Source organism: Lampris incognitus, chromosome 3 (assembly GCF_029633865.1).
Source record: "Lampris incognitus isolate fLamInc1 chromosome 3, fLamInc1.hap2, whole genome shotgun sequence".
Classification (NCBI taxonomy): Eukaryota; Metazoa; Chordata; class Actinopteri; order Lampriformes; family Lampridae; genus Lampris; species Lampris incognitus.
In genome coordinates this window covers 67,161,495-67,178,461 of record NC_079213.1, presented here as the reverse complement: position 1 = coordinate 67,178,461, position 16,967 = coordinate 67,161,495, and the positions used below count along the sequence as shown (strand labels likewise).

The window sequence follows — 16,967 nt, the reverse complement described above, 5'->3', positions numbered from 1 at the left end:
CTCTGGTTAGAGCCTGTTTGTGCTGTCCTCTGAAGGGAGTAGTACACACCGGTGTAGGAAATCTTCAATTTCTTAGCAATTTCTCGCATGGAATAGCCTTCATTTCTAAGAACAAGAATAGACTGTCGAGTTTCAGATGAAAGTTCTCTTTTTCTGGCCATTTTGAGCGTTTAATTGACCCCACAAATGTGATGCTCCAGAAACTCAATCTGCTCAAAGAAGTGCCCATCCAACCAATCCAACTTGTGGGAGCTGCTTCTGGAAGCGTGGGGTGCAATTTCTCCAGATTACCTCAACAAATTAACAGCTAGAATGCCAAAGGTCTGCAATGCTGTAATTGCTGCAAATGGAGGATTCTTTGACGAAAGCAAAGTTTGATGTAAAAAAAATCTTATTTCAAATACAAATCATTATTTCTAACCTTGTCAATGTCTTGACTCTATTTTCTATTCATTTCACAACATATGGTGGTGAATAAGTGTGACTTTTCATGGAAAACACAAAATTGTTTGGGTGATCCCAAACTTTTGAACGGTAGTGTATATATATATATATATATATATATATATATATATATATATATATATATTTATACGTCTATATTACTTAGATGTTTATTTCATTTGCGTATATGCTGTAAGCTCTAAGCCAAAGAATTTCATAGCCTGGAGCACTTGCTTCCATGCTGTTTCATTGTACTCACGACAATAATATCTTGAACCTGTTTGTGTTGGTAACCTATAATGAGTGGACATTATAAATGTGTCCCACTTTGTCCTTGAAAATCTTACTGTTTGTTCTCATTTGATTTGCCACCAGTTTCCCTTGATTGGCTGTTAAGTGTTAATGACTTGTAAAGCCCTACCTGTATAGACATGTGGAGGAAGTCGCCGTGGTCCAGGCTGGACTTCACTGTCCCATCCTCGTCGCTGCTGCAGCCCACATCAGAGTGTGGCGAGCGCATGATGAGGAACTCATGGAGGTCACCTTGGGGCAGGAACTCAAAGAGCATGCAGACAGGCTGCTCCTGTGTAACTACACCCAGCAGGCACACCACATTGGGGTGGTGCAACTCGCCCAGCACCGAAGCCTCCTGTGTTCAGAATTGGAAAGCATTTTGAAAAATGTGAAATGTGAAATCCAACCAAAAAAAAAGAAAGAAAAATATATATAACTGCATTTTGATGAGCTTTGTTGGGGACAGGAAGATGAAGATGCTCATTAAGAGGAAGGACTTAAAGGTGGATGGTCAGTGTGTGGATTTGATCTTTTTTTGATTTTGATATACTATATTAATCCCCGTGGAGAAATCCCGCTCTGCACTTAACCCATCCTATAGTAGCTGTGTAGCAGTGGGCAGCTGCCGTGCAGCACCCGGGGACCAACTCCAGTTCGTCTTGCTATCCCCAGTCGGGGACACAAGACAGGAGTATAAAACCTAATATGCATGTCTTTTTTGATGGTGGGGGAAACCGGAGCGCCTGGAGAAAACCCACCGCAGACACGGGGAGAACAGGCAAACTCCACACAGAGGACGACCTGGGATGACCCCCCCAAGGTTGGACAACCCCGGGAACCCAGGACCTTCTTGCTGTGAGGCGACAGCGCTAACCACTGGGCCACCCAACGAAGATGTTATATTCGCTATCGTCACACCCCACTCTTCATGTGGTTAACCTGTCTTACCACTCTGAACATAGCAATATGATCGAGACATACTATCCTCTAATGGTGTCAGGTATAGCTTCAGTACCAGAGATTTAAATAATACTGACAACTATATTACTGTTTGTGAGGACGTCTGATGAGGTGAGTAGGAACAGCTTTGTAAAACCAATCTATAAATCAAGTTTCTCAAAAAAATTGAATTCAGCTGAATGCTGTAAAACTGGAATAAGGAGATTAAAGGATAATCCTAGTTTATTACAACCTGGGTGTTATTTCCATCGTGTTTGTCATCATTCATATTGACTATGTTATCATTTTACTCAGTGGCTCCATTTTGGAGATTTTACACACAATGGTGTCTTAATGAGGCAACTGAACACGAACCTTAAACCTGTCCTTTCAACAACAACAACAACAAAACCCTAGTGCCTTATTTGAACTGTGTACATGACTTTCAATTATCTGACTTCTTAATTGTGCCAGCCAGGCACTTTACCCATAGGTTATCCATAGTTGCCTCTACCTACGGTTAGTACAGGCTGGTCATTGTGGACGCTCATGTTCGGCTGTCCTGTAAGATGCGGCTGTAAAGCTTTGCTAATTGGTGGTCAATGACATCATAACCAATATAAATAATGACAAAAACTATGACCCAGGCTATAACCCCCCCCCCCTCCGAAATATCCTTGAAATTGAGATATGTGATATGGGGAGGGGGTGATATGGTCAATACCTGCTGAAATTCACCCCACAGCTGGGTGCTGGAGAAATCCTTCAGGGTCTTGATAGCCACAAGCTGGGCCTGGTCCATGCCTGGCAGGTAAAGGTGGCCCTTGTAGATCTTCCCCAATCCACACTCGCCCAACTCCTCCATGAAGCGCACCGCCGAAAGGGGCAGCTCTTTGGCCTTACTCTGGGGAGAGAACAAGGGGAGGCGGGGGGGGGGGGCAAAGAAAGGAGGAGGGGGTGGAGGGGGGGGCAAGAGTAGAGAAACATTGAGAGCATTTAAAAAGGAGACAGCAAAAATGAAAGACAGTCAAAGAGAGTTAGGTCATATTTTCTTTGCTCAGCCAGTGTTCATACATTTATCATAATTGTCCTTGTGTGGGAGAACGAAAAGTGGACATAAATTTTAACCGCGGTGCTGGTTCTAATTTAATGCAGGCACACTGCCTAATATAACAGTAAGTTAGTGTCAGTCTGCAAGCTCGTGTGTCCGTGCTGCAGAGAGAGAGAGAGAAAATATAGAGCTAATAATTATCACAATCAAGCTGAATCCATTACGTCACCTCCCCAGCCCGGCCCCTTAATAAATGACATTAAACGTTGGAAAGCGAAGTCAGCAAATACCCCAGCTCTCAAACCTGGCACCGGGATAACAGGCCATTATTGTTTTCTGGTGAATAATGCCCGTGCCATGACAGCAGCAGGACGGTAAACACTCCTCTCTCCTTTTCCATCAGCACTCGGAGTGCACGTTTGATTGTCTTCGCTTTCTGACTGTTGTTTTTTTTTATCTACCGTACCTGACATTATCTTATCTGTCAATACTATGCCTCATAAACCGCGAGCGGAGCCAAACCACAACGCTGCACACTTGTAGTTTTAATGCCAAACAGGCACAGGTGTCAGTGGGAGACCTCTCGCAAATAATAAGAAGAATTCAGATGTGATGTTTTTCCAGGTCAGTAACAAAACGCCGAGGCTCACATTTAAAGTCGTACCAAAAGGTGTGACGCTCATAACATTCTGTCAGGACCCAGGACCCTCAAATGAAACCCGGTGGACAACGCACAAAAACGCATTGTTGGTCCATCTCAACAATAATTTCATCTGATTGCAGCCATATTAGAACTCCATGTCCATTGTTAAAAAACAAACAAACAACCACAACAAAAAAGAGAAACAGCGTACTGTAGACGGGGTTCAGAGGAGCTCGCTCCCTCTCTCCTGGTGAGGAGCGGGTACTGGGATATTGGAACAAGCTCTTTGGAGCTCTTTGTTCCTTACCATCTGGTATTGTTGTTTGTCTTTCAAGCCTTACCATCTGAGCAAACTTCAGCAAGCTCTCTTTTTTGAGAGCTGTCCAGGTGATCCCAGAGGGGGAGGAGGAGGAGGCATAGGGGGTGGGGGACTGCATGTGTGTGTGCGTGTCAGTGAGAGAAAAGGTGTGTGTGTGTGTGTGTGTACTTGGGAGAAGATAAAAGGGGAGAAAGGGGACGGGGGGGGGGGGCTTGGCGGAGATTCTGTGATTCTAGGAACTTGAAGATGAATAATGAAATTCCTGAGAGAACAACAGAGGGGGGCCTCGGTGGGCCCTGTGGGGGGTGGAGGTGAGTAGGAGAGATGGTAGTGGTTTGTGCATGAAGGGGGGGGGGCAGGATAAATGGGCTGATTAGCTCTATGTGTGTTTGTGTGTGTGTGTGTGTGTGGTGGAAGGGAGTGTGGGGAGTTGCTCATGTTATGAAGCAGACAGATGTCTTTAGTTACGAGTTTGTTTCCAGCCCTCCCGCCCCCACCCCACCCCCCGCCCGCCCCGAACCCTCAGATCCTCCTCACAACACCGCACAACGTGTGTGTGTGTGTATGTGTGAGTGAGTGTGTGTTCTTGTGTGCATGAAAGAAGCTGTCACAGCCGATGACCCCCCGGTGACCCCGCGTTGTGCACAGCGGCCCGGCTAAAATGCCTCTGAAAATATATGGATGTACTTTGGATGTATATATGGATATACTTTTAGACACTTGAAAAGAAAGCCGGAGCGGAGAGTTGACATATAAATCCTCCACCTTTTATCACACACGTGCAAGCACGCGAAACAGCCCCCCCCCTTCAGGTGTAGGTGTGCTACAAAACAGATGAAAACACTAAACTGCTCCGAAAACGTGTCAATTCCAATGGCCTGTTTTTCCTCACTTGAATTAAGGAGCATTTTTATGACCATGATTTCCAAAAACTTAAAAAAACAACAACAGCATAATTCCGAAACAGTTGTCAATTTGAAAATCTCCCAACAAAGATCAAAATGAGCCTGAAGCAGGAACAATTTCAAGATGGCTCAGGGCCCGCACCGCTGAGACCTTCCACGGTTCTGTCCACAGCTGCTGGTTGTAACATTACAGACGTTACCTTGAGCCGCAGCGCCAGTTTATGCAGACACACTGTCTAGATAACCCAGCAAACTATGTGGGTGAAGATACACAGACACGATATGAACAAGTATGCAACCTTGCAGGAAATATGATACAGATTCTACGGTGGGGTTTGCGCTGGCTGGCAGAAAAAGGCTCGACGACCCACATTACAAAGAGTCACTGTGTGTGAGTGAGCGAGCGAGCGAGCAAGAGAGAGAGAGAGAGAGAGAGAGAGAGCGACTGTGATAGAGGGACGCAAAGTAAAAGATAGACCGACAGAGATGGAGAGATATGCAAAGAGAAATGTGGAGGCAGGCGGCGAAGAAAAGGTATCTCGGACCCGCAGCAGACGGATAAAACGGCTGCGGATCGCCGGCTCCTCGCTCCCAAACTTGAGAGACATCCACTCGAGCCATCTCCGCCAACAGGCTTCTAACATCACAAGAGACCCCCCCCCCACATGCCCCGGACACCCCGTTCACCACCCTCCCCTCAGGAAGGCTCAGACTGAACCATATGCACACAGACCAACAGGCTGAGAAACAGCCTTTTTCCCCAGGGCTGTGAACAGGCTGCTGAACCCATAACCCCCCCCCCTCCCCAAACAATTACTCTGCCCCCGGGTGCAATATCTAACTGCTGCTAATGCAATAAGTGCAATAAGTGTCAACGTTGACAACCACATATGGTATTTTATTTTTACAATTTTGTGTCCTCATATGACTATGGCTTTTTATTATATTTTAATGTATCTATATATATTTACATATTTATATATGTTGCTAAGTGGGGTGGATTGCTGCCAAACTAAGTTTTGTTGCGTTTAATCGATAGATAGCTAGCCAGCTAGCTAGCTAGCTAGTTAGATCTGGCTAGATAGAGCTATATAGCTCGCTAGCTAGCTAGCAGAAGAGAGAGGTGGAGACAGAGAAATAAACAGAGAAAAAGAGCTGCAGCCGAACATTCTTGGACCTACTGGCCTCTGATGATAGAGATCGGAGGCTTTGCCAGGAAGGTCTCCGTCTCTCCCTCTCATCCTCTCGCACACACACGCACACACATGTGCACGCACACACAACAGGCAAACGTAATTAGTATTGGTCTAGAGCGCATTCAATATTGCACTCGTTCCCTCGCGCATGCAGGCACTCACAAATACATAAGACACATTCAACGCGGTAACCCCGGCGCGCTTTGTCCTGTGGACACACGGGGTTGTGCCAGTGTTTTGACTCCCTTCTGTAGTGTGTTGTTATGACTCTGAAAGACAAACACAGCAAAAGAGCTCTCATTTAGATTTACCACATGAGAGTCCACAAAGCTTTGTGGTGTGGTATGCTCTGGTACATTTGAGTTTGTGTGTGTGTGTGTGTGTGTGTGTGTGTGTCTGTGTCTGTGTGTGTGTGCACATGTGTATTTACGTGTGTGTGTGTGTGTGTGTGTGTGTGTATGTTTATGTGCCCATGTATGTGTGTGTGTGTGTTATCGATCATTATTGGGCCAATTTGCTGCTTAGTAAGCAAGGAATGCATGAGTAAGACAATGACAGTCAAAGGACGTCTCTCTGGAGTAGTAGTCCCATATGTCCTTGACTCTCTCTGGAGAGGGAGAGACAAAATCAGAGGAGAGGAAAGAAAGAAAGAAGTAAAGACAGACAAGACAAAGAAAGACAGACAGATAGATAGGACGGAGGACCACCATTGTGGGCGGTGCTTAATCATTCTTGTGCTGCATTCGCAAACACATTATTGCAGCATTGTCGGCACCTCCACTTAAGTGTGTAAAGTTGGCAGAGCTTTGCCACAGAGATTTATGAGCGTCACTGCCCTCCTTTGGCCACTCTCTGCGCCCTCAGTGTTGGCCCCGCTACACTCGGGCTTCACGCGACGCGGCGTGAAAAGGACATTAGTCACGCTGGCTGTTCACCGTCCGTCCGCCCGTGTCCTCCTTCCTCGCTCGTAAAACAACCCACACATCTTGATTTGCCCAGTGAATTATCCACTATCTGTGTGGAACAAGAACGCACTCTTGCTTCGTGTGTCCCCTGCATGCTTTGGGCTCACCTTGGGCTTGTATGCGGTGGTGAGCATGGACATCTCGACGTTTTGTCCACGGACTGGTTTAGGCTGCCGCGGCGCAGGGGGCCTGGAGGACTTCTGGTTGTTGCGGCAGACACAGATGAAGAAGAAGAGCAGGGCGATGGCTAAGGGGATGGCTACACTGGGAACCAGGATGTACAAGATCTCCATGTTGCTGCTGGTGCTGCTCTCGTTGTGATCTGGATGGATGGGTGAACAAATGGACAAAGATAATTAATAGACACAGACGTGCTTCTGACTCTTATTCCCCTGCTGCATGCCTACCCCTAATTTGCAACGGCATTGCTAATGACAGATATAATTATATAGATTGCCTTTTAAACGATAGGCTCCAGCATCCCCGCGACCCTGAGAACAGGATAAGCGGTTCGGATAATGGATGGATGGGTGGATGGATGGATGGATGGGTGGATGGATGGATGGATGGAAAATAACTTAATTGGAACTGAAATGTAGGTCAGGTGAATCGGCCGTACTAAATTGTCCCTAGGTGTGAATGTGTGATGGCCTGGCGGCCTGTCCAGGGTGCCTCCCTGCCTGCCGCCCAATGACTGCTGGGGTAGGCTCCAGTATCCCTGCGACCCTGAGAGCAGGATAAGCAGTTTGGATAATGGATGGATGGATGGACTGACTGGGACTGGCTGTCACGTTGCTTAACAGAACGAGGGGGCGTTTATTCCGGTGGGCAATTTTCTCACTTCACCCACATGAGTGCAGCACTACACTTTTTCCTAGTGGGCTCTCACCGCAGATAGGTATGTCGCACAGCTCCATGCGGACCCCCTCGTCCAAGGTGAAACACCAGGGCTCCTCGTGTTTGTTCCCTGGGTTGCGGCAGTAAGAATGCCCCCCGTTCAGCTCCGGGTAGCGAACGGCCAGGTAGCTATGGCTGTGCGGGTACTGGGAGTTCCACGGCTGACACTGGCGGCCCGACTTGGTCACGCTGACGGTACCGCGATAATCCACCCCGGTGTTGTTGAAACATTTGTGGCCTGGAGAGAATAAGGGAGGGCGGAATTAGTATGTTGTTGCGAGTTTTAACGAGACATTTGGATCGTTGCACATTTTAACGAGACATTTGTATTTGTGGTCTATCGTTATGTCATTAGAGAGTGGTTATAAATCTATCACAAGTGCATTTCCAGGGCTTGCCAATCAGTTCAGTCACGTTCTAACAACCGTGCGAAGGACGTAAGAGAGAGTGTGTGCCTTACTCTTGTTGATGGGCTCCGCCATGGGGATGCCAATCCTCAGACAGTTGGCAGCCTCGGGGCTATCCGAAGCGGCCAGGTCATCGCAGTTTGGCAGCTTCAGCCTTTTGAGAATGATGGGGTTTGAGCGGGCGATGATGTATTCGGTCTTGCACAGGTCGTTCTCCAGGATCTCGCACTCATCCTTGCACAGGTCCCTGGGCTTGTCTGTGCCCGAGCTGCGGTCGCAGGTGGGGAAGGCGAAGTGGCACAGAGAAGGGATTGCAAACTGGGAGCATCGGTCGGACAGGTGATTGGATGTCCCGATCATAGTGAAGGCAGCTGGAAATGAGGAAGAAGAAAGAAAGAAGCATTGCATTAGACTAGACGGGTCAAAAAAACAACATGCAACTTGCATGTTGCAAGGCGGATGGCCTTGCTATACATTTTGCAGAGGGTTGTCAAAAGATGTTTGGCAACAAGCTGAAAACAGATGTTTAACAGATCCCACACGACAGGAAAAATTCGACTATTGGAGCATTTCTGAGCTGTTCAAGTATTTTCGTGACAGAATATAAATCAAAAAAATAACTAATTTAAAACATACTATCACGGATGTCGGCAACGTATCAAGAATTTGAGAGGCTAACTTGTAATCATGTTACTGGCATGTAATCATCTTAAAATCATTAGCTGTAACATGGGAAATACCGTCTTTAGTCATTTTTGGCCTTTGAATATCTACACACGTAATGGATCAAAAGGGGGACCCGAAATGAACGCGATAGCTTTTAAATGCATGATTCATGGTCCTACTGTATACTTATTGCTAACACATGCCTCTCTATCGCTTGTGGCTGCGGGGCTGGCGGGGCGAAGGGGTCAAGAGACGGGGTTTGAAGAAGCAATTAGGAAACGGATCAGAGGCTTATCCACACGCTGTGTCGAAATACACGCACGGACGTGTACCGAAAATCGGCGAGGGCGACGTTAAATTCGAGAAACGGCCCCCGGTTGTCAGTTGTGTGATTTACAGTCAGGCTGTAGGCTTATTACAACCGTGCTGCTCCATGCATCTTAGTTATCACTCCTCCTTGATGTCCCAGATTAGAGACCGGCTTCGTGCGGCTGGGTCCCTGAGTCGGCCGGCCTCTGAAAGAGCAGCTCGGGAGAAAGGCTGATGGATGCGCCGATATAATTAAAAACACGAGCCTTCAAGCGCTGTATAAACATATATGCACACAAACAAAAAATCAAAACATAGACACACACAAATGCACACACTGCACTAAAAAAGGGCATGTAGCACATGTGTGCGCCATAAACTGGGTTTATCCAGCTGTACTTGTGCTGACCTCTGTAAAAGCGATGCTCTCGATGCTAATAACAAGTTACACACTCGGTAGTTCGTGATTGCGACGCTTTTTTTATTAAAAACAAAAATTTTCGGGGGGCCGAACACAGAAGTGTGCAAAGTTTAACAGTCGTCACAAAACGGTGAGTGATGTAGGCTCTCTGTTTGCTAGCAGTCCTGCCGCCTGTGGGCGAGTTGTCGGCTTGCACTGTAATGCAAGACCGCGGGACGGCTGCGAACGCACGACTGTCAGCCAAACATCACACCTACATCACCGCCGAAAATCTCTGCGCATGCTTGTGCGGAGGACGACCCGGGGCAAGAAAATTATTAGCATGGCCGTCAAAGCAAGCAAGCAAGCAACGCCGCATCTCCAACCACAACGCAAACACACTTGGGTGCGCACACAAACACAGTTATTTCTCACCGGTGATCTGGGTCTCGATCTCGCCCTGCATCTGCAGCGAGTCAACAAAGATGCTGCGGTTGCCGATGAAGCGGGCACAGGCTATACCTCTGTATGGCTGGCAGAAGCCCTCCTCTTCAAAGTCGTCCCTAAGACAAAAGGAGGACATGGACAGGATGAGAGTAGCCGCTTTTTGAGATGTCTGAAATGAAAGGGTGGCTTCAAGATCCTACATCATAACAGTTATTGTGTGTAAAAATACATACATGAAACAACAGGGGGATAGTGAGTGGGGGGGTCCGAATGTGACAGATCAGAAAAGGTGGGAGACGCCAAAGCGCAATGCGTGCATTACGCCACTAGAGGTCGCCCTATGTTAGACTATCGCTGAAAACGCTAACGAATTAGAATCCCTCGTAAGAAAAAGGCCGGTTAGTTACAGACTCGCCGGTGTTTCAAAAGAACACGACTGCTTTTGTCAAGAATAAGAACAAAACGAACACACACACATACACACACACACACGTATAGACATTTAAGTCCTCAACACACACGTAAACCCTGTTAAGACTTAATGTTTGGCCGTTTGACTTTATTCATGTTTATGGCAGGGGGATGTCATCATAAGCTCTAATTCGAAACATATGGGGAGGGAGGGGGTAAGAGAGGCGCGCGCGCGGGGGGGGGGCGTGCTTTTTGTTGTGTGGGTGACACATTTGGTAATGATCTTTTGCGTTTTGATAACAGAAAAAAAATCCTTCTTTCCTTAGCTGGTAAGTTTCTATCGAAGTTAATTCTCTACTTTACTTACACATCCCCCCCCCCCGTATCCATTCATCTCTCTTCTGTCTCGCTCTCATTTACAATAATGCAGGTACGCATGCACGCACATGCACACACACACACGCACACACAAACCACATACTTGACTAGCAGGCTATTTGCTCAGTGTGAGATCACTATGTCATGCGCTTTAAGCCGTGCCATATGGGGACTTTAGGACCAGGCACAACCACAGTCTATAGGAGGGATGCATGACGCCATAAGCAACACACATCATATACATAGACAGACACACAGACTTACACATGCACACAACAGTGACAAACCGACACAAACGGACCCACACCGGGGGGGGGGGGGGTCCACACACACACACCTTATGTGCATATACCCAAGTATGGACCAATCACATGGGACCCAAAGGCTCATTCCAAGTGCATCGACGTGCTGCAAATACTGCGACCTCCGCTACCCACACACCCATGCTGCAACTGTCATGAAACTTGTTTTGGGGAAATTGGCAAGAAAAACACTGCATAAACAACAGCGGAAGACATTCCCTCAACAATGCAGTCGAAACAAGGTCAGAGTGTGCATGCTCACAGATGGAAAAACACGCTCAATAAACACACACACACACACACAGCTAGCAGTCCACCGGGTGTATGTGTGCATGATGTGGGTAAGAGGTCATTAGGGTCCCTGTCTCTGAGGAGTGTTAAGTGACTGAGGAGCCAAGGTCAGCTCTCTCCCTCAACTCCTCTCTGTTCAGACCTAAATGGGCTTTCCAGACATGGACGGACACACACACACACACACACACACACACACACACACACACACACACACACACACACACACACACACACACACACACAAGAGTGGCGAGTGGCGAGCCGTGGTCTGTATACTAGAGATTGCAGGAGGACACGGTACCATTAATTATATTTATGGCATAATAAAGGTCAACAGATCTTTTGGCTCTGATGTGAAATTTTATTTTGAAGGCACATCTGTAACAACAAATTAATATTGTGGTTCTGTAACAACAAATTAATATTGTGGTTCTGTAACAACAAAAATAATATTGTGGTTTCTGTAACAACAAATTAATATTGTGGTTCTGTAACAACAAATTAATATTGTGGTTCTGTAACAACAAATTGATATTGTGGTTCTGTAACAACAAATTGAAATTGATATTGTGGTTCTGTAACAACAAATTAATATTGTGGTTCTCGCTCAAGGGGCTTTAAAACCACTGATCAAGGTGAAAACTAGCTAACATATTTGGATCAACTTAATTATTTTTTTGTTGTTGTTGTAGTAAAAAGTGATTTGTGTAAATTGTTATAGCTTTGTGTTGCAGAAAGATGCAACACACACACAGACACACACTGTGCACACACACATTCAAGGTAGGACTCGAGGTCTAGAGTACATCTGAGCAGCTACGGAGTCAGCTTTGTTGTGCATCACAGAGTATAGTGGACACACACACACACACACGCACACACGCACACACGCACACACGCACACACACACCCCGATGTAAAGCCACGCACAGACAAATAAATGACAAGGGAGAGCACACAATTCACCACTATGTAGCCAGAACGCTGAGGGCAAATTACAACTTTCACCGGCCCAAATGGCCGCCACCAAACCAGCTCAGCCCGGATCCCAGTTGGTCCCGCCATGCTTGTTTTCTATTTTTCTCTTCCTCTTCTGCGAGGAGCCATCGATTAAAAGCCTCGTTCGGGGGGGGGGGGGCTCCCTGGTGGCCGAGCGGGCCACGCGTATCCACAACACACAGGACACCGTCCCTCCATCACACCACCCAGTGAAGCGGGGACGCCTGACAACAGTGTGTGTGTGTGTGTGTGTGTGTGTGTGTGTGTGTACATACACACAGGGTGTTGTGATGCGTCTAGTGCAGCAGTGTGTAGTTGGAGGGAAGGTGCATGTGTTCTTCCAACCCGCTTGTGTCCTTCCTGCCCTTAGCTTGCTGCCGCTGGCTAGCCTTTGTGGCGAATAGGGAAGCGTCCTAGCGTGTAAGCCTTCCCTTGCCAGTACATAGCCTCTCCTTCACCAAGACTCCTGCCAGGCCTCCCCGTGGCCACACATGGTAACTGGGGTCTTGCGGCCCCAGGCTAACTTGGCAGGGGATCTCGGAGCAGCAGTGGGCCCCAGAGATATGGTGTGCAGGCCCACCCTGGTGGACATGCCCTTGCACCTATCAACCACTGCCCCGCTGCCTTGTGGGTGAGTCTGGAAGACATAAGGCTAAGGGAGCTTACCCCAACAGAAAAGCAAGCTGTGGCGGCACGCTTCGAGGCGGTTTCCGAAAAACTGGATTTCCGGCAGCTCCCTGCAGTTGTGTGGAGGTGCCGGTCGTCTAGGGATCCCCCTTGCCATTGGAACCATCTCCTCTACAATCAAGTCATGTGGCGTTGGGAGAAGCGCACCCCCCATGCCACTTTAAAAACCATCTCTGCGCAGGTATCTTCTGCTATCTGAGTCCTCAAAGGACCCACAAATAGAAGAAGATGGTCATCATCGGGCACGATGGACAACCAGCAAGTGTGTGTGTGTGTGTGTGTGTGTGTGTGTGTGTGAGAGAGTGTAAACACAAAGGACAGAAATACGTTTTGTATTTGGCGCCTCCCCCCGGGGTAGAAGAGAAGAAGAAAAAAGAGACCTACATCTTTGGGTGGTGGGAGGTGTGTGCGTGTGTCGTTTAATCCTTTTAATTTACATACCAGTGCCACGAGCCCTTTGTGCAATGTTTTATGAAAGTTAAATTACTAGGAGAGTACTTCCCCACAAAGACCCCGCTTCTCCAAACCTGGCCAGAAAAGGTACCGTCACCATGGAAACTAGACGAGTAGAAGATCTTCAAAACTATTTTTTCAGGCTTCTACTCATCCATGGAAGGATGAGTAGAGCCTCAGCGTGAACGATCTTCCTCCAGTGTCGCGCCCCTTCCCGTCGTCGCACACAGCCACATCCGGGTGCTACTCGGCGCACAAACGCCTTAGAATTCACCAAACTGCTCGGCTTGGCACGCTCACCGCTAACTGCCTCGCTCAAGGGGACTTCTTTCTTTTTTGGGGGGGATTTCTCCCCAATTGTACGTGTCCAAATTACCCCCACTCTTCCGAGCCGTCCCCATCGCTGCTCCACCCGCTCTGCCGATCCGGGGAGGGCTGCAGACTACCACACGCCTCCTTCTTTTCACCTGACGGTGAGGAGTTTCGCCAGGGGGAGGTAGCGCGTGGGAGGGTCACACCATTCCCCCTTGAGTTCCCCCTCCCCTTGAACAGGCAACCCATCCAACCAGAGGAGGCGCCAGTGCAGCGACCAGGACACATATCCACATCCGGCTTCTCATCCGCAGACACAGGCCAACTGTGTCCGTAGGGACGCCCGACCAAGCCGGCGGTAACACGGGGATTCGAGCTGGCGATCCCTGTGTTGGTAGGCAACGGAATAGACCGCTATGCTACCCGGATGCCCCGCTCAAGGGAATTTCAACATTATCTGTCTGGGGGTTGGTGGGTGGTTGTGGTGGTGGGGGGCAGAACTTCCAAAACGAACCTGTTTGTTTCTTCTCTAACAAGCCACTGAGCAAAACCAGCAGCAACACACCAGCTCCATCAGCGTTACACAACCACACATGAACATATTCATTCATGGACTTGTAACGTTGATGTTTAGACAGCCATCCTGCAACTCCATAAAAAATATAAATCTACGGGCGTCCGGGTGGTGTAACGGTCGATTCCGTTGCCTACCAGCACGGGGATCGCCAGTTCGAATCCCTGTGTTACCTCTGGCTTGGTCGGGCGTCCCTACAGACACAGTTGGCTGTGTCTGCGGGTGGGAAGCCGGATGTGGGTATGTGTCCTGGTTGGTGCACTAGCGCCCCCCCCTTTCCCTCCCCAATTGTACTTGGCCAATTACCCCACTCTTCCGAGCCGTCCTGGTTGTTGCTCCACCCCCTCTGCCGATCCGGGGAGGGCTGCACACTAACACACGCCTCCTCCCATACACGTGGAGTCGCCAGCCGCTTCTTTCGAACTGACAGTGAGGAGTTTCACCAGGGAGACGTGGCACGAGGGAGGTTCACGCTATTCCCCCCAGTCCCCCCTCCCCCCGAACAGGCACCCGACGAACCAGAGGAGGCGCTAGCGCAGCGACCAGGACACACATCCAGCTCTCCACTCGCAGACATCAGTTGTGTCTGTAGGGACGCCCGATAAAGCCGGAGGTAACACGGGGATTTTATCCGACAATCCCCGTGTTGGTAGGCAACGCAATAGACCACTACACTACTCGCACGCCCACTAGCGCCTCCTCTAGTCGGTCTGGGCGCCTGTTCGGGGGAGGGGGGTACTGGGGGGAATAGCGTGATCCTCCCACGCGCTACGTCCCCCTGGTGAAACTCCTCACTGTCAGGTGAAAAGAAGCGGCTGGCGACTCCACATGTATCGGAGGAGGCATGTGGTAGTCTGCCGCCCTCCTCGGATTGGCAGAGGGGGTGGAGCAGCTTAATTGGTCAGATACAACTGGGGAGAAAAACAGGGAAGGGGGGGAGGGGAGAAATAGATATATTGGAAAAACAAGATGAAGACGATGGGGGGGGGACACCTATAAAATCAGAAATTATTTGGTATATCATCCCGGCGTCCACTTAGCCACATACATACACGGATGGATGTGCAGAGAAGGCTGAACGGGCGAAGTCACAAAGACAGAAAAGGTGACAAAAAAATGATGATGGCGGCGGTTAGTTCCGCGTTGTGCGCAAGTGCGTGTTTAACGTCTTACCTACGGGGAGCGCTTGATTGAGCAGACACAAACGAGCAACGGAGGACGGATCTCCCTTCGCCGCAAGCGTGTTTTCAATATAGAAGCACGCGCACGCTTACACACGCGCACACACAGACACGCAGCCTTGACCCGCAGCGGACGGGGTTATCGCTGATGACTGCTGACAAGCTCGCAGCTCGCCACGCCGAACAGGAAGGGGGATATGAAAGGGATACGAGAGACGAGAGGGCTGAATGTTCAGCCCGCAAAAAACCCCCGGATGATTCGCAGTTGACTCTGCGCTGAATTATCCCTGAACAGAAACATTTGGGCATACAAAAAAAAAAATAGGGGGAAAACATCTCGGGAGTCAGGAAGTGTTGCCGGACAACGCTACAGGACGTGGCGGCGTTGCCCAATCGAAATGTGCAGGAACAGCACGATTCAGGTTTTGACAGAAAATCCAACGAGTCTCTCCGACACATGACCGCCCGGCGGGGCGGGTCCCCATGCATGGGGAATCCATCGGTGGGCGCCGCTACCTAAGCGTTTTTCAACAGCTCCTCTATACAGCCCCGCCGCGCGGCCTACAGAGATGTCAGGGTCGCGTGCGCCGCACAACAAGGCGAATGGATCCGGCTGTCCAAAGGCCCCGCACGCCTGCCCCCCCCCCCCCGGGGCCCAATAAACCGTCCCCGGGCTATTCCCCCCGCGGCGGGAAAGCTTTTGCCGCTTCCCATCCGGCCTGCTCGTCCCAGAGCTCGCCCGTCCCCTCAGTCCTTCCGTTTTCTTCCCGCTTCTTCCGCCTCCCTCACAACCAGCATGGGACTACCTACCTTCCTCCCTCCATGTTGCCCTTCTTCTCTCACTTCCTCCCTCCCGTTATGCGAGGGGGAGGGAAAAAAGACGAAAGGAAAGAAAGACAAACACTTAATGCCTACATTTGTTTATTTATCATAATCCCACATGGGTTAAACGCTGGTTCTAATTACTAAGGCAATAAAGTCTTCTTTTGTTAGTGCTCGTTTGGCCGCCTTACAGCACAAGAAAACCCACAAAAGGTAAAACATAAAAACCAAGTTCTCAGTTTTCAGGTAGGGCTAGAGGCAACGAGCTGCTTCATGCCGTTCCAAGTTTTCTGCACAGCTTTGTTTGGATTTTATGGGGTCTCTCTTACTTTCTTAAGCTGAACCCTGGACATCCAAAACCGATTATTTCGGAGGCCTTGGTCTACAGGGGAGAGACAGGAAAGGCTGCGACAGGTACAAGGGGATACAAGTGCCATGGCCGCTTTGTCAGGAAGGTGCTATGCATGTGGCATTGGCAGTGTTTGCCCGTCATAACAACAGCGTTGTAGTCGAGTCACTAAACCTCGAGTCCAAGTCGAGTCCCCAGTGTTGGAGTCTGAGTCCAAGTCCCCAAAGAAGAATCCCGAGTCGAGTCCGAGTCAAGTCCCCATTACCTGAGTCCAAGCCATCAAGGTTGAGTCTGAGTCGAGTTCCAAGATGGGCTCCAGTGCT

At 49.0% G+C, this 16,967-nt stretch overlaps 1 protein-coding gene across 1 annotated transcript in view; it reads right to left on the bottom strand.

Annotated features, from left to right (window-relative positions):
• The window catches only part of ror1 (receptor tyrosine kinase-like orphan receptor 1), a 178,426-nt gene that overhangs the window by 6,780 nt on the left and 154,679 nt on the right, over window positions 1-16,967 (bottom strand). Inside the window, exons 3-8 of the mRNA XM_056277463.1 lie at window positions 9,871-9,998; window positions 8,114-8,431; window positions 7,646-7,891; window positions 6,864-7,078; window positions 2,402-2,581; window positions 866-1,093 (exon numbers count right to left, since the gene is read on the bottom strand). Of these exons, the coding sequence (XP_056133438.1) occupies window positions 866-1,093; window positions 2,402-2,581; window positions 6,864-7,078; window positions 7,646-7,891; window positions 8,114-8,431; window positions 9,871-9,998 (1,315 nt within the window). The remainder of the gene's footprint in view (window positions 1-865; window positions 1,094-2,401; window positions 2,582-6,863; window positions 7,079-7,645; window positions 7,892-8,113; window positions 8,432-9,870; window positions 9,999-16,967) is intronic.